Source organism: Papilio xuthus, unplaced genomic scaffold, assembly GCF_000836235.2.
Source record: "Papilio xuthus unplaced genomic scaffold, Pxut_1.1 DF826923.1, whole genome shotgun sequence".
In the NCBI taxonomy this organism is placed as follows: Eukaryota; Metazoa; Arthropoda; class Insecta; order Lepidoptera; family Papilionidae; genus Papilio; species Papilio xuthus.
Genome location: NW_013531726.1, coordinates 5739784 through 5764708, shown reverse-complemented (window position 1 = coordinate 5764708; position 24925 = coordinate 5739784). Strand labels below are relative to the sequence as shown.

General features: G+C 37.5%; 2 protein-coding genes across 5 annotated transcripts in view; both read right to left on the bottom strand.

Annotated features, from left to right (window-relative positions):
- The window catches only part of twin (CCR4-NOT transcription complex subunit 6-like twin), a 160868-nt gene that overhangs the window by 105199 nt on the left and 30744 nt on the right, over positions 1-24925 (bottom strand). The window lies entirely within an intron of this gene.
- On the bottom strand, positions 19506-23584 carry LOC106122492 (uncharacterized). The gene has a single exon (XM_013318478.1). The coding sequence runs from the start codon at positions 23340-23342 to the stop codon at positions 21963-21965; it is 1380 nt and encodes a 459-aa protein (XP_013173932.1). The 5' UTR covers positions 23343-23584; the 3' UTR covers positions 19506-21962.

Here is a 24925-nt window from a genome sequence, read left to right as displayed (position 1 = left end):
ATCCGTAGGGGTTATGCAATGCACGTATCGAGTGACTTTGTTAAATGGGGTGAATGATGTGTAAACTACGATCTATATTGTTTAATCATGCTGATGGAAAGAATTGTATTGTTGAGTTTCCTAATCCAATAAACCAAGGGTTATAACTGCCAGAGATCTAATAGAAAAACATGTTGTCGTCCTCCTCATTTGCTTTGATAAATCTGAGACAACATATTTTTATTCCGATGATAGCAATGAAAACACACAGAGACGACAGTATGAACTCGTTAATAGCACATAGACTGACTGCTTTATTAGTCAATCACCATTTTTCACCTCCTCTTATACAAATAAACAAAAAACAGACAAAAACTTGGTTGCACATTTCATACACGGTCGTGCTTTTTCCCCAACCATCTCGATTTACACAAAACACCGTTGTCTGTCGTGTCGGCGGATAATGTATTCCGTCCTGGACTACTTGTGTCGCCGAGGAAACCGCAGTGGCCCGAGCTAACACATGCACCGCCGATGTTATTAGTATACTCGTTTAACTTTGCTCCAATTTCACTGCGACTCACTTGGTCTATGCCACCACCGCGCCTAAGCGATATTCAATTATATTGATGTAGGCAACATTGGCTTTCCTACAAACTCTATAAAACGATGTCACCAGGTCGTTTTGATCATATATCTTATCTGTATTAAGCAGCTATTTATAGCTCCTATATTTGTTAGAAAGAGGGTGTTGAAACTAATCAATAATCAATAAATAATTCGCTTTATGATTGGTAATTCATATTGTACTTTCTTTCACAGGAAATAAACGAGCGAAGTTTAATAATACTCTATATGGGCATCCCGTTTGAAAACAAGCTTGTTCCCCCTCTGGAACGATAAAATGCCTTCCTGAATGAATCTAACGTAATCTGGCCGTTACTAGATTAACTGGATGACATTTTTAAATGACTACATACCAGTTTTCCAGCAGCACATTAGTTCTACTTTGAATATAGTACAAGGCGAATAGTAGGAGATTCCAAGGGCAGGATATCAACTAACGTAAACGTAAGACCTTCTCAATTGGACACGTGGCGGCAGGAAGTTGCGTGCAATGTATACCATTTATTCAGGTTAATTATGACGATTAGTTTAATAATTGGAAATAAAAATCACATTAGCAAATGAGATTTCCGAAATAACAGATAACGTAATTGCATACATCGGTGAAATTCTACGTTGAGATATCTCGGAGGAATGACCGATTAATTGTTCAAATCTATCTAGGTCTAATTTCATTCGTTAAAGTTAATTAAGGCAATAACTTTATTTTACCTTCCTTACAAATGTAGGAGTATTTTTTCTGATTTGATTTAAGGTAATGATTTTAATAACGATGCTAAAAATTTAACACCACGTGTTTCCATTTAGTTTAACCTACATAATAAATACATATTTCTGTCATGTAGTAAGACAAATCGCGAACGCCTGACACGTTGTTCGAACTGGCAGGGAGCAGGGAGCCGGCAGCGGCAATCTCAATCCGATTAGCTGCAACTCGCGCCGCTTTCAATCGGCATCGCGTGCCGACGACCGCACCTCGCCCACCCATCCGTGTCCACGCTAAACCCTATGTTCACATCGCGCTGATCCAACACTGAGGTTATCACCGACGTACTAGACCATCGTAGACGTATCAGTCACGATCGGCTGTTTAATTTAATACCGACGTCTCAGTCTCACCTAGATTTCGCAAACATTACCGCGAGGCGTAATTTTAACAGCCAAGGCCCGGTTCACCTGATTGAATGCTAATCACCATTGTTACATCGTCTCACGGCGCCTGCGGCGTACTCCGATCTGACATTCTACATGACGTTACCTTCATGTATGAGTTGGCAACAGATCTGTTTACTTCAAACGCACAATAAACGGATGTACCGACACTCAGCCTTTACTAAAACTTGGTCGGATATCAGTGGTTACAATACATTAGGAATGGTAGATGCCTGAAGCAGTTTAGTCCGTTCATACAAGTGTATGATTGCTGAGTATTTTTGATCGTCGCGTAATGCCGAGTGAGACAGGTAATAACTAAATACCTCAGTGCTTGAGGCAGGGGGCGCGGCGTTCGCCGGACATGATTGACTGTTCGCGGGTATTGTTGCACTGGACTTATAAATTGTATTAAATTGCGGGACGCGGTCCGATGTTAGGAGTTTCATTTCATTTGCACTCTCTACCGCTTGTTACTCTATTATTAGGGTGTAAAATATTTATCCCGATCTATTGATTCTATTGTATGATATGAAATTCAAAAGGAAGGTTCAATATAACGATGAGCGGTAAAGCAGTAATAAGGCGTGGGATTTATGTATGAAGAAAAGGTTTCTCGAGAATCCTATAGCCGGCTGACATCGATGTACGACCGGTTTTTATTATTCACGTTTATATCATGTTTGGTTCAATTATGTTCCATCGAGAAATGAATATAGGAAATATATAAAGTCTCCGTTTTAAATGCAATAAATATAATCATTGCTTAATTGAAATAAGTTACGACGAGAATATATTTGCATTTTATTATTAACGTAATGATAAACATTTTCAATTACTTAATTGGGATGTGAAGATTGCTTATTTATAAATTTTACAAGATAATTTTCCTAAAACATTTATAACGCGTAATAATTTTTCAGAGAAGACGGTCATCTTACTTTGCAATTTAAAGATACAAATCCGGTCGCTTATGTAATCTAGTTAAGATCGGATTTGTCCATCAACTGTGACTAACATAAGGGCACGAGTATATCAAAGTAAAGCAGCAAAGAATTACATGTATCGAAAAATATTGACTTAAAAATATACATAATCTATACATATTAATGAAATTGGAGTGTCTGTATATAATATAATATTGAGAACAAAATCATATTTCGTAAAAAAAATATTTGTCTGTCTCTCTGTAGGTATGATGGGACCACTTTTGAAAGGACGGCATCTACACAACTTTTATTTAAATTCCGTACTGACGAAGTTGCGGGCGACCGCTAGTACTTTAGTAAGTAAACAAAAAACATTTACAATGTAGTTTGTATTACAAATAACATTTGTCTTGCTACTCACTGTTGACAATATTTTAACTAGCTACGACAACGCTCAAGGCTGTTTACATGTACTCAAATAGGTTTAGCAAAACGCAACACAAGTGGAACGAAGGTTCGGTGTTTTTCTAACAACTTAAACGATATCATTATAAACATGTTATTTACAATTTTTTTGCTTAATTTCTATTCACCAAAATTAGTGACAATTACCGACAAATCATTACTCATTTAGAGTGACTACATCCCCTCGGCGGGGACGTTTTTAAACTGACATTACAACGCACCCATTTCATCAATGAAAGGATTCATTGGATGATGTCAACATCATCCAATGAATCCTTTTAATCCCTTATTCACTGTTACAATAACTTATTCACAATCAAAACCAACTTAACCAAATCCTATAATACTTCAGATGTCGTAACGTTTAGCAGGAAAAGTGAAAGGGACTTAGTGAAGTCGGAGCTCCTGATAGCGAGTTAGCGGCATTAATTAGCGGACGTAGTGGCTCAATGGTGGCAATATTGTGGTAGGTGACTTCCTGCAGTCAGGGTTAATAACCTGCGTTTTCATTGCGGCCATCCGTTGGTCACGGCGCGTATCGAGGCGCAGTGGATGTTGCGACACAAATACAAACGGACAAAAACTGTCCTATTGTTTATTAAAATGTCAACTTTGAACATAAAAAAGTACTGCATATCTAGATGGTCTATTTTTATTGTGATTTTTGATTGTGCGTTGCGAAAAACGTAGTAAGTATAAAATGCAACACATTTAAAAAGTACAATACAATTACCCAAAATTTAAGGTTATCGAGCATCTTAAAATTTGTCGGAGTATCATTTTAAACAATAGGTTAAACTAAGTACAATAAAACCTCATATTAAGCAGCATTTGCATTTTTATTCATTAGTCTTCCAAACCTTGGTAGGCATATCAGCCTAAATTTAAGCAAGATAAAATGTTGCAGTGAATAAAAAAATCCTCGTGTAAAAAAACGGGTAGAGCCCCGGCAGCTATTCCGCATCGATGATTTCAACTTGCAAGTTTTTAATCGAATTACATAATTACTCAATGGAGCGAACAAAACATGACGTCAGTTCGCCCAGAGCCAAATTGAATGACTGTTAAATTTGTTCCTTTATACAGCAAAATGTTTTTACCTTTCATGTTTATATTTACTGAGAAATTTCAAAATAAAATTAACCAATTAAACAAAACACTGACTACTGATTTCAAATCCATTTAGCTCACTATATGTCCCCACCAAGGGGCTCTCAGACTACCCTAAGTTAAGGGTGATTAGGCCATAGTCAACCACGCTGGACCAGTGCGGGTTGGTTGACTTCACACATATCATTGAATTTCTGATATGTGTGAAGTCGGATCGAAGAACGTCGGATAAATGTACATATGTAAATCGGAAATTGAAAAACACATTGGTACATGGCGGGATTCGAACCCAGGACCTGCAGATTGCAAGTCAAGTGCTTAAACCCCTGAGCCACCGACGCTCTTCAGTGCGTAAACGTAACACGAACATAAACAAATCAATGATGACAACTTATTATTTACGAACAAACGTTGAAAGAGTTAATTTCGCAGCGGCACATCTGACAATGGAATCGACATTAAAGACGTATCAAGCGAGACCATGAAAGGTCCATTAAAACATTAAATTATAAGCTTTTACGCATCAAGACTATTGTTATTACGCGGGCGAAAGTTTTGAGAGCGGATGCCTTTTCTTTTCTTAAGGAGTTGATGTCGTTCGAAATCGCACGAACAATAACGGTAACATTATTTATACATCAAATACTAAAACGTGCAATTATACTGAAATTATTATTAGCATCACGATCTTTGAATATTCGGGTGGTCGGACGAAGCGATTTGAAATACCTTCAACACTAACTTTCATCTAATTGTCGTTCACAACTGTCAATCTTACTAATATTAGATGGATGGATGGATGCATGTGGGTTACAAGACATCTCCAGAACGTCTCAACGGATCTTGCTGAAATTTGGCATAGATGTAGAAAGTAGTTTGGAAGAACACATAGGCAACTACTTAAGTTTTTTTTTTTAATTCCGCGCAGACGGGGTCGCGGGCGATAGCTTTTTATAATAATGGACAAGTACAGGTGGCTACATTGTTCTAAACTTTACACCTATTATTATTCTGTAATATCTCTTTTACAACGTATTTCGATTGTTGCTTTAAAATTCGTGATTGCTGAGAATGTAGGTCTCATCACATATAGTATCCAGGTATGGTAATACAAAATCGGTCAGGAGAACATCACCCTGTACAATGCTCGTTCCATACACGTAAGATCAGATGACATAAGCGATAGCGGTTCTTTGTGTGAGACATAAAGAAAGTCGTACATATCCATTGCGTGGCATAGTTATAACTACATATGTCGGATTCAATTAACTACAGTGACTATCAGATTTGAAATTAATCAGGATAGCAAAATATGATTTTAACAGATTATAGCAGATTTTGAACAAATGAAATATGAGTTTTCAATGCCATATCCAGTAAGATCCCTAAATTAATCCTCTCGTCTTTACTTGTAAAGGATGAAAATATAGTACAATTCGATTTCGCTTATATTGACGGGTAGAAGAATTTAGAATAAGCAGAGTAATGCTTCTTTTTTCTCAATTTCAAACTAAAATCTAAGCTTCTGAAAAACTTTGGTAACAAACACCTGGTGCAGGCGTAAGTGTTAAGAGATTTAAAAATAACCTAAAATAATAAAATTCTGTTTTTATTTTTGGGAATTATCCGCTGAAAACCAGAAGCATGGCTCCCCGCGCACGAACAATGCATACTCTTTCGTCACTCGTGGGAAGATGCAAGATAAATCTGCAATCGTACTTTCATCCGATCACGCATGATTTAAGTGCGAACCTACCAACAATACCAACAAACAGTCACGTATTAAAAACAATAAACATTCGCATGTTTATAAACCGTGCTCGAGGAAAAATAAACCTTAATTCTATGACACAACACTTCCTAATCGCCTGATTAGGCCTCGTGAGATATTTGTATAGCCTAAACAACATAACATTGTAACTCGTTTGTGTTATATAAAATTTGTTGCATAGACACAATTCGATTTGATATTTAATATGGTTATACGAGGTATTTGATCAAGTGATCATGTAAATTTTCACGAACGATTGCTTTCTTATAAAAACGTAAATGATTGACAGGGCAAAAAAGATCCCTGTTCATTTATAATCGTAAATTTACATTCATCATCTTAAATAATTATCTCGTCCGCCCTCAAAAGAATCAAAATATTAACAGCGGGATCTCTTTACGTCCATTTTTAAGTACAAAGACCGATCCCTCGATATTTCATTGACTGACTGGCATTAGGGCAATTTAATATAGAGATAAAAAATGCTTTTCATTATACATAATATATTGTTAAGCGCCGAGACCGAGGGATAATAGGAAGGTATTATAATATCGCTACAAAAGCTACTTAATTTCGTTGAGCATTGTTGTAACTTTAAAACTTTGCAACCTTCTTAATTTTTGTTTTTTTTTCATATAAAATACAATAAAAATTTACAGTAATAGACTACGAGTTTGCTTATTGAATATTAACTTAAGTTAAGTTCTTACAATACGTAAGATATACGTATACTTCTACATGAGACAAGGGGTCGTGTGTGGAAAGTGGAGATATCACCGAAACTCCCCTTTGAATAATGTGCAATTGTGTCCAGTCACGCGACCGTACCGTATGGCTTCTGAATGTATACTGACAACTATTGAAGAGCAATATTCAAGTTGATTTGATATAGCGATCGTAACTTCACCATGATAATTTGCTGTGAGACTTAGAACCTATCATTTGTCGAAGTAATTTAGAGGGATGGATGGATGGCTGTTTTGTTTAAATATATATCTAGAACGGTTGCATGGATCTCGCTGAAAGAACACATAGGCTAATAACTATGTTGGTTTTAAATACCGCGCGGACGGAGTCGCGGGCGACAGCGAGTATGGTAGTAAGATTCATTTTTGACATTATCAATTATGCGTTTTTTGTAGAAAACGTTTATAAGAACTGAATATTAAACAGAGGTAATAAATTCTATATGAAAGTACAATCAGAACATTCAATCCATATAAAAGATCGATTGTCAAGTACTCTTCGGACTCGTTCCATAAACACATAACGTAACATTTACATTTTTGATCAAATCCTTTGATAACATTTTGAAAATGTTTGTGTTCACACAAACAACTATCAAACCCAAGAGGAATATTAATTGATTTTATTCAACAATTCCCAAAAAACATTTTTGTATCCGGGTTCAAAAACTTTCAACACAGTTATAGTAGTAATACACTTTTACATTACACACGAGCTGTCGCCCGCGATACCGTCCACACGGAATTAAATAAAATTAGTAGCCTATATGTACTTCCAGACTGTGTTCTACAACTATACCAAACTGAAGCAAGATCCATTCAGCCGTTCTGGAGATATCTTCAAACTAAACATCCATCCATTTAAACATCCGCATTTATAATATTAGTTAGAAGTTACATTGCTGTATTATTATTATCGGTTTATTTGAACTAGTGAAATTTCTAGTTTGTTAATTAAAATGAGTTGTTTCATTTTTGTAGCAAACATTCTCTGATAAGCATTTAGTTTGAGCATGAATTGGAATAACGTTTGTTTATTCAATTATTCCAATAACAGACTTATACTGGCCTTCAAGATAACTTCTAACTAGATTGAAGAAGTTGGCAGAACTAACCGACCGTGAACTATGTATAACTGGGATCTGAAAGCAAATAATTGATCCATTTGCTATTGCCAACTTTGAAAATGTAATATCCAACTTTGTATATCAAAACTTCTGTATCAAGTTATTAAAAGCGATGCTTTCAATCTTGACATTGAAAACATTAGCTTTGCGTATAGATAGGACTTATCTTACTGATATTATAAATGCGAATGTTTAGATGGATGGATGTTTGTTTAAAGATATCTCCAAAACGGCTCAACGGATCTCCATGAAATTTGGCATAGATACAGAACATAGTCTGGAAGAAGACATAGGCTACTTATTACGTTTTTTTTAAACCGCCTGGACGGAGTCGCTGCCGTCAGCCAGTAAAAATATATTTTTAAAATAATATCTTTCTATACAATATTTTCCTCCGGTATCTAGTAAGTAATACCAGAATTGATATATTTACGATATAATAGTATACTCATGGGGCTGAGCGTCAGAAGTAAATCACATATTTATCTATAATACCCTCCATATCTCCCGCATCGTACGCCAGACTACAACTAAAATAGACTTTTGCGTTGTTGGAACATAAACTAACGGCTATGGTGAGTGCAGGGTGGGTATTATTTTCTCGGCGGTCGAGCGTAGTTTTTGTTTGAGCGGGAGCGTTTATTACGGCCGATAAATCTAGTTTTGGCGCGAGGTCGATCAGTGCCAAATCGCTACCGGCCCCCGGCGTCTTGCTTTCGTAATTTATAACATCAAATCGCAAGCAAGTTGCAAGTCGGTTAAAACAATTGCAACTAACCTGCGTATAGTTAGAACGTTGAGTGCGAACCCGCGTTTTACTGAGCAAAAATTAGTAGAATTCTGATATAAAACTGGTATTGAAGGCAGTGTTAGATTAATTTTTTTTTGTAACAGAAGGGGGCAATCGAGTTGCGGGAACACCGAGGTGTTCAACGACGCCCATGGACATCAGCAATACCAGAGGAACCGCAGATGCGTTGCCGGCCTTTGAGGTGGTGATAAGCTCGCTTCTTGAAGGACCCTAAGTCGTAGCGGTTTGGAAATACCGCCGAGGACAGACCATTCCACAACGCTGCTGTGCGAAGCAGGATGTTTCGCGAAAACCGCACTGTTGTGGATTGCCAGCCATCGAGATGGTGTGGATGGAACCTGGCGGTCTGTCGTGTCGTCCGATGACGGAACTCGGCGGCAGGAATCGTTTCAAACAATTCTTCAGAGCACTCCACGTGGTAGATACGGTAGAAAATGCAGAGGGAACTACCGTCCCTCCGCAGCGCCAGAGTTATTTGATGCTATTTTACATTGCTTTTTCTTACTGCATCGTCATTATACAAGGTTCGGCAATATTTTAATAAACGATATCATTCTTCATGGAGTAGGTACTAGGATTCATGGAACATAAATAATGTAAGTAATGTTTTACACGACTATAGCCGTCTGTTACTAATGCAGACTACATCATTGAGCAGTTCGCAAATATTGAATGTTACTTCTGCCTTTCTTAATCTGATTTTATTGCGCGTACATTATTGAGAAGATGGGGGAATCTCTGCGCTACTGTGGCATTAACTGAGCTAATTCTATACATATTCTATAACATGAAGATGTTGAAACATAAAGGTACATTTCCATTGGCGAATTATATAATTACTATTATGAAAAATGTTCACAAATACCCATATTATCGTTCAATTTGACAGTGTAAACTCACGGTAAAGCAGCAATAAAAGAACTGCGACAGACATGATATTACAAAAAGGTTTTCTCCGTAAACAATTGAACTATTCACGCTGTTGCAATAACGATTACAAAGTCCCCCTTCTAATTCCCCGGTCACATTTAAAGAATTTATTAAATGACAGTATTCAGATAAGCGTGCCATGTTGCGTCAAACTTTCACGCTAAGAAACGAGGGTTAAAAATACCGCTAGAATAAATCAGTGATCAGTCATCGATACCCACTAAATTGTGTACATGCTCGTTATTACGAAAGGCATCCATTACCCACCTTATCTTACATGTAGTGTAGACAAAATCTGTGTTTATATTGTCCAACTTCGATAGAAAATAAACTTAATTATCTACCCACTATGGTTTAGTTTACTAATACGAGATCGTAGACAGTTATATAACACATTTGATATCACGTTACGGGGTAAACGCTCCAAGCTTTGTACGCTCCGTCGGACTTTCTCGTAACACGGCCACTGCCTATAAAACGAACGCACCTTCATTCTATTGCCCTTCAATTCCACGGCGTACATTTAAATAAAGGTAAAAAAGTAATAAAATTTACTATCCCTATGCTTTTTGGGCCGTCAGCGAGATTGTGTAACAAAAGTATACGTAGCATGTATTCCGATTCAAAGAGGCAAAACACGTTCTGAGTATTCGAGAAGTTAAGGACCACCGCACACGGAAACCTTAAAAGTCTGTATTGGGAGCTTCAAGCGATCAGCGTTGAGCGTATGTCATTTGTTTAACGAAACCCAGTATAGGTAGCCACTAAAAGCTAAGTTCGTCGTCCGCTTAAAGGTGCCCACTGATTTAAGTCGACCATGTATGACAAACGTTACGCTGTCCCGGGACTGTTTGAAATGCGAGCCACGATTATAGTATTATTTCAACACCTGGCTTAACAAGCCGGAAGACAAATGTCGACGTTTAAGTATTCACATTTCATTTACATTGTATAGAAATATTACATTGTAAGCCAAATGTAATCACATTTATTCAAAACTGTAATAAGAATTCAAATACAATCTAAAAAGACATTACAAAAGTAATGGATCAGTAAATAACAAAAAAAATATTTATAAAAAACCATATTAACCCAAAGAATATGATACTAGTTTATATGCCTAATAGAAATAGACTTATCATATTTATTTCCCCTCATCATCAGCTCACTATACGTCCCCACCGAGGGGATCGGAGCCTACCCTGAGTGATGGATGTCTAAGCCATAGTAAACCACGCTGGCCAAGTGCAGGTTGGTTGACTTCATACATATCTTTGAATTATTTTCTCAGATATGTGCAGGTTGCATCTCGATGTTTTCCTTCACTGTTAGAACGTCGGATAAATGTACATATGCAAATCGCAAATCGAAAGACACATTGGTACATGGTGGGATTCGTATCCAGGATTGCAGATTGTAAGTCAAGTACTTGACTCCTGAGCCACCGACGCTCTGCATTTATTATTTCATCTAACTAAATTAAATTGCTCAATTGGACAACAATTTGCAAGTTCTGAATCACGAGTATGAAAGTTGAATGCAAAAAACGTGATCGCTTTCGCATTTCGATGACGACGATGACGAAAATGTCACGAATACAGTTGAAACGAAATAACTCGACCATAAAGATAAATTAGGTAAAGAAAGACTATCATTATAAAAGAATTACCAAATCAAATATATCATCGGGCACATCCACTCATATCTTACTAATATAAATGCGAATGTTTAGAACCTCGAATGTTTGGTACCTCCAGAACCGCTAAACGGATCGCGATGAAATTTTGCATACACATAGAACATAGTCTGGAATAACACATAGGCTACTAATAATGATTTTTTTTTAATTCCGCGCGGATGGAGTCGCTGGCGACAGCTAGTATAAAAAAATAAAAAGATAGTATAATAAAAAAAATATTATGACGACTTCGTCTGTGTGAAATTAAAAAAAAACTCAGTAAGTAGGCTATGCGTTTTCCCAGATTTTTATTATTCAGATTTATATTTTACATTTGTACCAAATTTCATCGATATCCGTTCTGGTGATACGCAATAAAAACATGCAACAATCCATCCATATATCCAAACTTTCCTATTAATAATATTATTCAGTAAAATATTTTTGTCCTAGAAATAATAATAATTAAACATACAATTTTTTTTAATATCAAAAGATGGCAAACGAGCGAGCGGCCACCTGAAATCGCTGAAATAGCGAAGTGATCGTTGCCCATAGACATACGCAATTGCATACGCGTTGCCTACCTTTAATCGACGGAAGAGAGGATGCACAGAAAGAAAACATCTTCCCTTTCCATGCCTCCTCTCACCCGGAGAGTCCACTTCCACTTCCCATCCTTTCCTTATGAAAAAAGGTTGGGAAGGGAAAGAGGACTAAATTAGACCTCCGGGACGCACACTATCAGACGAAACGCGGAATTGCTTCCACTTCACGCCTGTCTTCAATGTTCATGATCTATAATGAAGAAACGTAAAAAATTTAACCTTAGTTGACTTAAGGAAGTTGGGTTTATTGTGAGAAACAAAATTCACATAATGAAAACAATAATAAGGACGTAACATTGAAACAAATTTTTGTCAAAGCAAAGACATGTGTGAAAAAGACAAGATAACTTAAGTACGAAAAGCGAGGACAAATAATTATTTTTAAAGACTATATATTCATGAATAGTTAAAATAAATATTACAAGATCTAACTATCTCAATTTAAAATAAAACTTAAACAGCCTATGAGTTGTTCGAGACTATGTTCTACATCTATTCCAAATTTAATCAAGATCCGTTGAACCATTCAGGAAGAACCTTCTAAGAAATATACATCTATCTATCACATCCATCCATCCATCTAAATATACACCAAAATTTGAATTCAACCTGCACACGATAATACAAGTACATATACAAAACTATAACAAAAATAGAAACACAAAACAAAGTAAACTAGAAAAGTCTATTCAAGATAAAATCGAAATGCCACATTCAGATCGTAAAGTGAAGATCACGTGAGAAGCATTATCACGCACTGAGAGCGTCGTAGCCCCTTCACTGTCACGCGTTCGATTAATGTTCAGGAGTCAGGGCATGAGACACGTCTATTTTAGTCCCCACTCCCTACGCATCCTGGCGACCTGCTATATCAACTTGTTATTTAACAACCACAAATAGCACACTGAATTTGGACAATATTGGAAACATTCATGAATACGATATATACGTGTTTTTTTGATAATAAAGATTAATCTGTTCATTATGTGTACCCCGCTATCCATAACCGTTGGTACATGAGTCCAAAATCTCTGTATAAAACATATCGTCATCCCTGTCATAATATTTGACTAAAAAGAGATAACAATATGTTTTAAACGTGTTTTTGGTCTCAGAAACCCACGGTAAATCTTGCTTTGCGAATTTAGCTATCTCTTTTCTTGTAAATTATCTATAGTATAATTAAAAACCTAGGTGATTGTAGAAATAAATGTAATTAATTTTCTTGTAATTTGCAATTTGACGTAAAAATACACATTAACTATAAATTTAACGAAGGTAATCAATTTAAAACAAAAGCATTGACTCCAATGCATACTAAACAATTGGTGTTCTTAATTAAGTTTCCAAACTACGATTTTATCGCCTACTAGGTGAACGGAAAGTGGCAGCGGCGATGGTGGTAGGCGGCGCGACGATTCCGGCGCGATAGTGAAATTCCTAAGTTATCGGAATCGAGTAGCAATAGTTTGCGAGCTTGGACAGTACGGGGGCGGACCACCAAAACAGAAAGAATCAATCGACTCTCGAGAGCAACGGTGCAACTTTCCCACCGCTCGCGTATTGACGCCCGTACGACCGGTGTCGCGTAAGCACGACTCGTGGACTAGCGTGTAAGCGACTAGCGTTTTAGAGTCAGTGCCTGAAGAAATAGCAAATCACATTCCTCGCAGATAATTTGCGAAGAGATCGCTGCCCATAGACATCCGCCATTGCAAATACGTTGCTTACTTTTAATCGAAAAAGGAGGACACAAAAAATTAACATTACTATTTCCTATGCGTCCCCACCCCTGTCAAATCCACTTTCTTACAACAAAACTGTGGAAAGGAAAATAGGACTGTAATAAAGTCTATGGCACGCATACTCATCAGATGAAACAAGGAATTACTTCCACTTCACGCTTGTCTTTTGTATGGTCTTGGTATTCACAATACAATGACAAGATGCACTAGATGAGAGTGACAAAAGATAATTTTGTAACGAACTTCAGTGAAAGCATGCGTCAGCTCAGTATATTAGATGTAAAGTACAGTTCCGTACCGTATTGTTCGATTATCATATCTATGAAAACGGCACGATTAATTCTTATTCAGATTAATATAGTTATAATCATTTAAATTAATCACGCAAACGCCTATCACTTAGACCGCACGTCATAAGCGCAAGAACATCGTGAAACGCAATACTATCGGCTTTCTCTCGGCTCAACTCGCCGCGACTCTATCGGGCGCGGGCCCATAGAAACCGTCCGGAGAAAATTATGAAATCGTCGCATTGAACGCGGAAAACTAGAAAATTGAATCCTAGTTTTATAATATGCATTCTATATTAATATATCATGGAGGATTTCCAATTGCATGCTGTAATAAAATATTATTACGTAATATAACTTATCATTGAACCCAGCAGACTTTTTATTTTAAACATTTCAAAAATAGAATGAGAAAGATGAAACAAAAAATCTCTTATGGCAATAAATTATATAAATATTCCTTAAATTCTAAAAACTATTTATTTATTATATTTATTTATTCTAGAGTATTTTTAGAACACTAGCTATTTTATTATTCTCATCTCTGCACGAGAAAGCGCCTATATCCAATATTTACATTAGAATGTCCATTTAAATAAATTAAACGCCCATAGTTTGTAAAATTTTATTTAACGATCGATATAAAAGCTGTTAAAAAAACTTCTTAACTGTATGAAATTACTCAATTCGAAATATGTTTACATCCTATAATACAATAGTTATTGTTAGGAATTTATTTGAATTATATATATTATGGGAATCATAGATTAACGGTGTCAATAAAATATTTTTTTTATTTAGACAAGTATGATGAGTTAAAATTATTACGTTTTTTACAGTCTATACAGAATTGTGAAAAAAAAACTTTAAGATGCACCAGTTTTTATCGTTCATTTCATGAAATGATAAATGTCGTTTCTGTTGGCTCATTTCCGAAACATACAATGTCTTTTTTTGTTTACGCTAACACAATTATGGAAATTAAAAAAGGACTGGCTGGACACAAAATAAATTATTATAAAATAAAAATATAAAAAAAAGATATTAAACTTTCTATTGAATCGTGGATTATAAAATGATTATAATATTTTATAGTGTGGCCACAAAAGATTTGCTGACTTGTTCAACATAGGCGGGTTGAATCGGACCTGGCTAGTCCTTGCATTCAGCGTTGAATACTTCATTAGATGACATAGCAAAACTGTTAATAATCCACCACAAAGTTCCAGTCACCTACGAACAATGCAACTGCACCGCGCTCCAACATCTTCATCGAAATAAAAATATCTCACTCGCCCGCTGAATGCAATCCGATTAAAATAGATATATTCAATTAAATAACGTCCTTGTAACGATACATTAGGGTCTAAATTCGTAATTTAAATTACGAAAAATAAATTCCAACAATAATCATTAATATTGGCATGACGTGCGAATAAACGCCGATACAAATCGCACGAAAAGGACGAGTATACTCTTTTTAACCCTTCGTCATATTAATTTGCACGATCATGTATCGAGCGTCGACCCAAGCCGTGCTCAGCGGGTAAGACGTTTTAAATTAGAATATTGCTGTGACCGCAGTTTGTCCTCACTGCACAACGAAAATATGGCTCTCAGCTGTGACAAATGTGCATCGGGGGGTTATTGTTTTGACGAAAAATACGAGACGTCGACGAAGGTCAAAAACACTGCAGTTGTCTGCAAAATTCGTCGACGTAATACAAGTCACCTTCGAGATTCAAGCTATTACTCCCACGCCTTGAGGATATAAAATATGAAATGTTCTCACGACCGTATCCTCTAACGGTCGGTCTGAGTTTAAGTCAACTTCACTCATTTAAACCCTGCTTTCGACATTTTGGACAAGACAAAGATTTTTTTATTTTAGTTACATTTGGTTTTGAGTATTGAAAGCATATGAATTATTATCTATTAATTACTAATAGCAATAGCAGCTTATCGCCAGTTAAGATATTTTTAAACTGAATGGGTAGTTAGGTGTTTTCGTATGAGATGTCTTTGCAAGCGATTTGTCGGCGCGTCTAATATTAATGTGCGGTCGAGGCATTTCGTCGAGACGTCGATCTCGGCGGAGCGGGATGTGAGTGGTCTCGGAGTGAAAGCCGGGTGAAACCTACGGACGGAAGCCGGCTTTCTACCCCACCTCCCGTCGACAAGAAACTAACCCCAGCTGCATTAGACACTTTTAGATAGTACAAGCCGCGCCTCATATCACATATACATATCACGATAAGTACTCACAAACGTCCGTTACTTAAAGTTAGAGGTAAGAGATTAAATGTTCCTATTTTGTTTGGTCGTACGGTAATACGCTACTTCACGGATGTCAGACTGTACATTTCCAATTGTAAAATAATAAACAATCCGTAATAACATACAGGCAAATATAGTCATAGAGCGACGGTGGCTCAGGAGTCAAGCACTGGAGTTGCAATTTGCGGGCCCTGGTTTCGAATCCCGCCATGTACCAATGTATTTTTGTGTTTCTGATTTACATATGCACATATATCCGACGTTTTTACGGTAAAGGAAAACATTGTGATGCAACCTGCACATATCTGAGAAGAAAATCAAAGATATGTATGAACTCAACCAACCCGCACTGGGCCAGCGTGGTTGACTATGGCCTAGTCACCCTTGATTTAGGGTAGGCTCCGAGCCCCTCGGTGGGGACGTATAGTGAGCTGATGATGAAACATATTCATAAGAATTTTTTACCTTCAAATAAAAATAGCCTATATTAGCAGAAACGGCCTTGACACGTAAGGTCACCGGACAAATTTACGGTTATAATGTGAATCGAAATGCTAAAGCTTTTCATAGACCACTTATTGCATATTCTTCTATAAAACGGCTATATTAAGTAACATAAGCATTTATGATATTTATGCGAATTTCATCATTGATTTTAATGAGTTGCCTATTAATGGAATTTTCAAGTTCATTCATTAAACCGTTATATTATAATTAAAATTTGCAATATTGACAAATGGATTTAGGATACGGACTCGTTATTATTCAATTTTAACAAATGGAGCTAACACTACAATTTGTAAGGTGTTTTAAAAATTTAGTCGATGACGCTATTAACATTTGACGCAGATTTTCGTGCTAGTACCACGTAATTAAAGATTGTCATAAGTGCTTCTAAAAACGATCTCTAAGAAAACTTGTACACATCTAAAAAGGTAAAAACGCACAAATTAATTTAAAACCGTCACTTTCAAACTATCAAATTACCCTTATAAAACATATTTTTCTCTAAAAATAACATTTGTGTCAATATCTCGTACAGCAAATCCTATTCAAACCTTTATAAGAATAAAGACATTACAATGTATATCAAAAAGGAAAATACTCGTAATACCACAGATGTACAGTAGCTGCGGTGTTATTACTATTTACATTGTGGCGCAAGGTCAGCCGCCACGTGCGCAGCGACGCTTTGTTTCTCGCCTCATGGTGTCGTAAAATATTATTTATCCTTTTGCACTTCGACTTCAAACGCCTCTGACGTCGTTCACTAACAGATACTTTACAACTTACACGCTCTCAACATTACTGTTTACAATGTCATCTAATACACTCTATACTAATAAAATTGCACTGTCTGTATGTAATATCAAAGAAAAACGTATATCGTAAACATAATGTTTTGCGTAGCTTGTAACTAAAAATATTCGTCTGTTTGTCTGTACGTAATCTCCGGAACGGGTGGACCGATTTTGAGGGAACTTGGACGGATAAGTAGCTGAGCATATTATAGGCTACTATTTCTTTTAATTTCGCACTGACGAAGTCGCAGGCGACCGCTAGTTTAGTCATATACACTTAGTTATCTTTTATCATCATAGTAAACAGAAAGTGACGTATATATTTATCATCGATTCGTAAGTTAATTGACAAGCAATCATCTAATAATATCATATTTTACTTTACCGGTACTTCTTCAGGCTCTCTTAGTTGCTATTAACTGACTCTGAGTATTAATTAGACAAAATTTTACGCATAAAATATGTTTCGTTTATACAAGACCTTGATGCTTTGTTACATATTGACAAGTAAAATTTTAATATAATTGCTAAACACGTATGCTAGAATAACGTTGAATGAAAGAAATTTCAAGTTAAACCCCGTCTATTTACTTATTAATAGGAATGCATGAGAAGGGAACTCTGTTAGTTATCAATTTATCGAATCGTGGTATGAAGTGCATATAAAATATCCATTCATGCAATCTATTCACGCGACAGATTGACTATTACAGAATACGTAATAGCATTATGTACATCCATTATAAATTGTTAATACTCATTGTTGAGGTGGTATAAGGAATAAAGAATAAGTAAAATATTCAGCAAATAAAACACTAAGATCCTGCGTTTCACTATGCCATTTATAAATCTAGTGAGTTAGTACACACCCCTAATAATAACAGTTTTATTTCTAATAGACAAACGTACTATTCAAATATCAAATTGAAATAAAGTGTACAAGAAAATTCCTAAAGATTTTAGCAATCAGATATTTCCAAGAAACCATAAAGTATGATATAAAAAAAATCGATTCATATTCTTAAAGACAGATCGTATTCAAATTCTATAATTTAATTACCGAATCGCTAAGAAACGAGATACAAAAAACAAAAGTTCGATTTCATCGTTAAGTTACCAAGAGTTTTCACTGACATAAAAGATGAACATAAACATATTGCCATCTCATTTACTCTCTTTGAAGAAACAGAAACAACAATATGTTTTATATAGTTTTTTGGCAGTTGACACATACGGTTTGAAGGTCACTGGTCACGTGACCTCATTCGATATCTCGATACGATTAATAGCCTCATAAATCTCACAATTTATAAACAATGTAAAATCGATTTCAAATTTGAATTTAAAGTAGCAGTAGTGGTAACACAAAAATGTAAACAGTTTGTCTTCAAGTTCGAATCCGACGTACCGTCCACAATCGGGCACACGTTCTTTTGTAAATAAACATCACACAATGCGCACGCGCAACAAACAGCTGTTCAACGACAATGGATATCCTTGTTCACAACTAACGTATGACATCACAAAGTATACTTTCGTAACTTCAAAACATTTTTGAAAACACTAGAAGACTGAAATTATAAATAACGGGTACAGAATCAAAATTATTAATAATCCTATGCTGATTATTTTCTTCAATAATTACTGGGTAAAAGTAGTTCTAAAAATGCAAACAACATTGAAAGACTATTAAACTCAATATGAAATTTTAATATGTATCTATAAAATATTTCCGTGGCAATAGGATTGACATTTAAACAATCAAATGTTATCATCTGAATCGCAGCAGTTAAAAAGATACTTTTTTTTAATGTTTAAATTTATTTGGCCAGAAACAGATTAAAATAAAACAAAATTATCGGGACATGATGGTATTTATTATACAAAAATAGTGTGCAAGCGTGTAACTCGTGCCTCACGACGTACACAAACAAATTATTAAACCTATTTAATTTTTTATATATATATAAAATGCATTCACTCTGTAGGTTAGACATAGCCTATTTTGTTTACAATAGTATGTTGGTGTATCGTTGAGCCTTACAACTGCGTACGGCGCCACGCCCCTTACACAGTCCCCCAAACAGCTAGGGACTCGAAATTGACGAGATCTATAGATTTAAAATTCAATTTACATCTCTCAACGGCTAAATATTCAAAATTACCCAATTCCAAGTCACCGAAGCGGACGACATTGAGTCCGTAGCTTATCTCAGCTATAAAAAAGCTTTCCATGTACATTTAGATAAAATAATAAATTAGGCGTCGCTCGGTACAGCCGTCACACAGCTATTTGACCGGTTATTTGTAGAATGATAGGAAAATATTTGATAGGCGAGCGACGCGGTACCACTAATACGATTTAGTTTAACTTTAGCAGATAGACTGTAATAACTCGTCTACTTCGAGCCCTAGCGTTAAGAAAAAATAAAACAACACCAATTTATCATGACGTCCCACGCACGCGCCAAGCAATATAAGCACACCACAAGGAAAAAAACGAAAAAGGTAGAACTAAACCGCCCATGGAGCGTAAAACTCAACGATAGCAACGGTATACGGATGTACAAATCCATGAATAACTTAGTAATATTCACATTATCTACATAATGGGGCTTTATCTGGCATCCCTCACATAGTTGGACCCTCGCTTGAAGAAAGAATAGAACAGGAAAGCACAACGAAAATGGAAATTGTCGATTCGCCGCATGTTACTAAAGTTACAATACCTTACACCATAGCATTCGTAATATACGTGTACTGAATACGCTTTGTGTCAACACAACCACTGTCCACAACACGAAGCAGTGAAAGTGTTATGAAACACATTTTCTATTACATTTTATCATCGTATTTTGCATAAAAAAACACCGCAACATTTGCCTTTTACATTTTAAAATACGTACAAAATGTATTCAACAAACAAGACGCTGAACCGTGGTCGTACATTATTTAAACTAATATTTGTGCATATAGTGCGAATTTCGGAGCTTTCCACAGTGAGGTTAACGGCCTGAGGCCTAACAGAAACAAAGATAAACCTAATGGAGGGAAAACTTATCGCGGCTTTTTATCAGTATTGCACCTTCTATGAAACGATTCTAAGCTATTATCGGGCTAATAGCGCCTTTATACTCTGGCTATAATTACGACGTTCATTGTTTTCCTAGGACGCGTGACTTGCGACAGGGAATTGCGATCATTTGAGGCGGTAAACGCGTAATGTGTCTGACGCAAACATATTTATGAACATTTATTACACTCAATTAATTTTCATAAGTACTCTATCTAATGCCATTTGACATTATTTAAGATACGCAAAGTGGGACAGATATAGTTCTTTTAAAATAAACCGACCTCGAAATCTATTACATTAAGTAGGTCTAATTACCATTTGACACGCTCGACCTTTTGACTTCTACATTTCCGCATTGCTTAAACAATTCCATTTGGTCTTTATTTATGTGTTTAATGATGTATATTTATTTCTTTACAGTTGAATGCACTAACGCAGTTAGATGAATTATGGATAAATTATAAATTACACGTAACATACTGATAACAATATGATAAGACACGCTTATTTATACAAATGACATTGAATAAGTGTTATTATGTATCCGACGTAAACACTTTAGATTTCTATTATTTAAAAAAATGATATTTTAATACATCAAATCCCGCGATACTTTTGTGATAATTAATTAAATACACATGCCTGATGAGTTGACTGACGTAGCTTAAAAGACATTATGTATTGCGGACGCGTGACTCGCAACCCGGTCTACTGGTCCAGTGGCCCGCGATGCGCGATCGAAGTCCGGTCGTCGTTCGACCGTCTACGTCGCCCTCGCCGGCCTTATGGGTGAAAAGTGAGCCAACAATTACTCGGAACAAAATAAAAGTGATCGGTGGTGAGAACCGGTGCAAGAAGCGGCAGCCGGAACGAGGCGCGACGAGGAAAGCGCCGCGCCGCAGCGCCGAGCGCCACGGAGCTGCGCAACCGTGTCACTAGTGTGAAACGCTAATTGCAAACTGCCAGTTAGGCCACTGCGCCGACCGCTACAATTCGCGGAAACCTAGCCGCGCACTATGTACACTTGTTCACGTATCATCCAATTAAAAAAAACATATACGATACAGTAAACTCGCGTTAAACAGTAGGCGTAATAACATCCTAACGGCGAATCGTTACATTCCTAAAACAACTCCAGATAAAGCCCCAAAGCCAGTTCCATAAGCTATTGTTAAAAATAAATTAATTATAGAATCTACAGGAAACCGATACGGAGATCTCAGTTTGTGTCGCGTGAGACGCTCCGTGCATGCCTCGCTGTGACAATTTGAGTCCAGCTCAAATAGCGAGCGTCGACCGAGTGTCGGCGCTAACACTTTACATAATCGATCACAAGCGCCTCAGGCAGTAACTATGGCTAAATCACAAATATTACGCGGGGACCCGACGGCCTCCGTGTCGTTCTTCCCCTCGCTGGCGCGAGCACTGGACACGGATCTCTCACTGTCCACTGCACTGCTAAATTTAAATTCGTAGCCCGCAATCTTACAACTGTTCACATCACTTTCACTTTTATCATCGAAGAAGGAGCGCCGGTCGGAGTTCGTGGCCGGGGGCGAGGTCGAAAACAATTTTATTTCCAAATCGCGCTGGCCATTTAATGACGTTACGATCTCTGAGGAGATCTCCAATGCCAGCGGAGACCGTGACTCGGGGGAGCTCGCTCGTCTCGAAGGTGGGAATAAAGAGTACAGATTAGACGAAGTAAGAAGATCTCCAGTGGATGTGTCTCGCCTTTCTGGAGCACGGGAAGAGGGGTCGCTCCAACTGCGACGTAGAATAGTATCTGCGCCGCGTCTCCCGAGAGGTCCAACGACTTTCATCGAATCTTCCAATTTCGTGGGCGCAAAATCACCACTCGAATTTTCATCCAACAAATCCGCGATCGAGTCGGCATCCCAGATCTGACCTACGGGATCACAATAGCGACACTGACATGAGCTTACTGCAGATTCGGAAGGCGAAGCTGCCTCTATAAGACCGAAACGGGTAGCTTCTAAGGCTTCTCCTAAAGCTGAGACGCGATACGTCTCGGGCGCTGGTTCGGAGTACTCCAACACCTTGACATCTAAACGATATTGCATTGAAATATCGCGACAGTACGATTCTTCGTACAAGCCATGCGAGCCCGGCGACATGCTGCTCACTGCACAGTGTCCAACATCACCAATGTCTAACGGGGCCGCCGTCATATCGTGCGGCACAATGTTATTAGGTTTTCTATCTTTTTTGCGACGTTTCCGAGGTTTTATAATCCTAGGCAACATGGTTTCAGAGTTGGTAGAGCCGGAACTTTCGTCGCTGGCGACACTGACTGCATCCGTATTGTTATTGCGTCCGTTGCGGGCGGATCGCGTCTGTTGCTGCTGGTTGCGTTGCCTGTTATCCAGTGATTCGCATCTGTCCCTAGTTATTTGCTCCGTATGCCCAGAAGGGCGGTGATTCCGCTGCTCCGGTACTGTGGTATATTTCCTGCGATCGTGTCTGTTTTGTATGATGAGTGGGGCGCCCTGTGCGTGCATCGCCAGCTTGGACACAGGTGTGTTGCGCGCCGGCGGCGTGCGCCCCGCCATGGATATGAGGGGTGCGCCCAGCCACGCGTTCGGATGGGGCACTCCGTAGGGCGGGTAGTACTGTGGCGGGAAACCCGGTGCCGTGGCCCCGTACTGAGGGCGAGCGGGTTCGCGGCGCCCGAGGGCGGCGCGCTCGCCCGGACTCATGGTGTAGCGCGAGCCGTTTAACCCATATTCGAAGGCAGTCGCTTCACTGTCACAGTAAAAGTCCGAGTCGCGTATATATTTCGTAATCGTGTACTAACATCGGAGGCGCGCGGTGTACACGTGCGCTCGCCGCGGCAGACAACGGAGGACTGAAGTGAATGAGCGCGGACCGCGGCCGCAATCGGCGGGTGGGAGCGTCGCCGCTCGCCGCCGCTCGCTCGGGCGACTGTCGCTGTCGCGAGCGTCGTTGCACCGCAAAGCTTCACCGCCCTAATCGCTTAACAATTAAACCGTTGTTTACCTTTCCGCCGCTCTAAAAACAAAACGCCGCCGCCTTGTTTTACACGTTTCAAGCCGATAACGCGCTCTTTTTCATTCGTTGAATTTGCGATAACAACACATGTAACGACTACGTAAGAATTCGAAAACTATATTCACTTTTCAATATTAGAATTAGAAAAAAAAATTACAATAAACTATCTGTGAAGCTTACTTACCACCGAGGCGTCGTAATCTCGTCGGTTAAATTTAAGAAACTTACCTGGAAACATAAAGAATATTGTCATTAATAGTCCGTTAAGAATTTATATAATAACGTGCACGGAAACTTAATAACTTCAAAAACGACGCTTCCGTGAGCTTTAATGGTATTTCTAAGCGTGATGTTGTAAAACATGTGCATTTATTGATCTGCAAACCAATAACGAAACAACTGGCTTGAGCATTTAGTTTATAGCTTATAAGATCACAAATGTATCGACGAAAATAATATCTCCAAATACAAGATTACGAACTTTTATTGCGTTACAACTAACAAGCAAAACACATAAACTATGTAGAATATGGAGAACTGATCGCCAAACTTCGTTAGTCGGAGAGGCACCTCAAGAAGAAGATGTAGAATAAAATAATTTTGTACGCAATGATAATATTTGATAAATATTAAACTTCTAGATGGTGCAAGATGCATTGTTGTTGAACAATTAATTATTCGAGCTATTGCCAAACTTCCTACGCTGATGCATTCGTAAATAAGCAAACAAATTCGTACACTACATAAATTTGAGATACGTGTAAATAACAACAAATAAAAATGTATGGAATAAAATAATAAGACAAATAATTATTAGTTCACTTAATTTGCTATACGAGACTTTCTAAAGATGGAAGAAAATTTGTGGCTTTAGAAATCTAAAAGATACTAATTTTAGTTTTCATGTTTGCTCACATTGGTAAGACATTGCTATGATTGTTCAGACTTATGACATTACTAGCTGTCACCCGCGACTCCGTCAGCGTGAAATTTAAAAAAAAACTTAATTAGTAGCCTATGTGTTCTTCCAAACTATGTTCTATATCTATGCCATATTTCAGCGACATTCATGCAGCCATTTTGGAGGTAACTTCTAACAAACATTCATCAATCAGTAAGTAACAATTCAGTAAGATTTAAACTTGCATTTCAATGCACGTTAGTTTCAAGTTATTAATAAATGAAAGTGTTTACGACATTTATCTTGATCTTGATTATCGACTACCCCCATATGGCGGAGGCTTCCGCCCACAGGCGCGGGTGAAAGTGA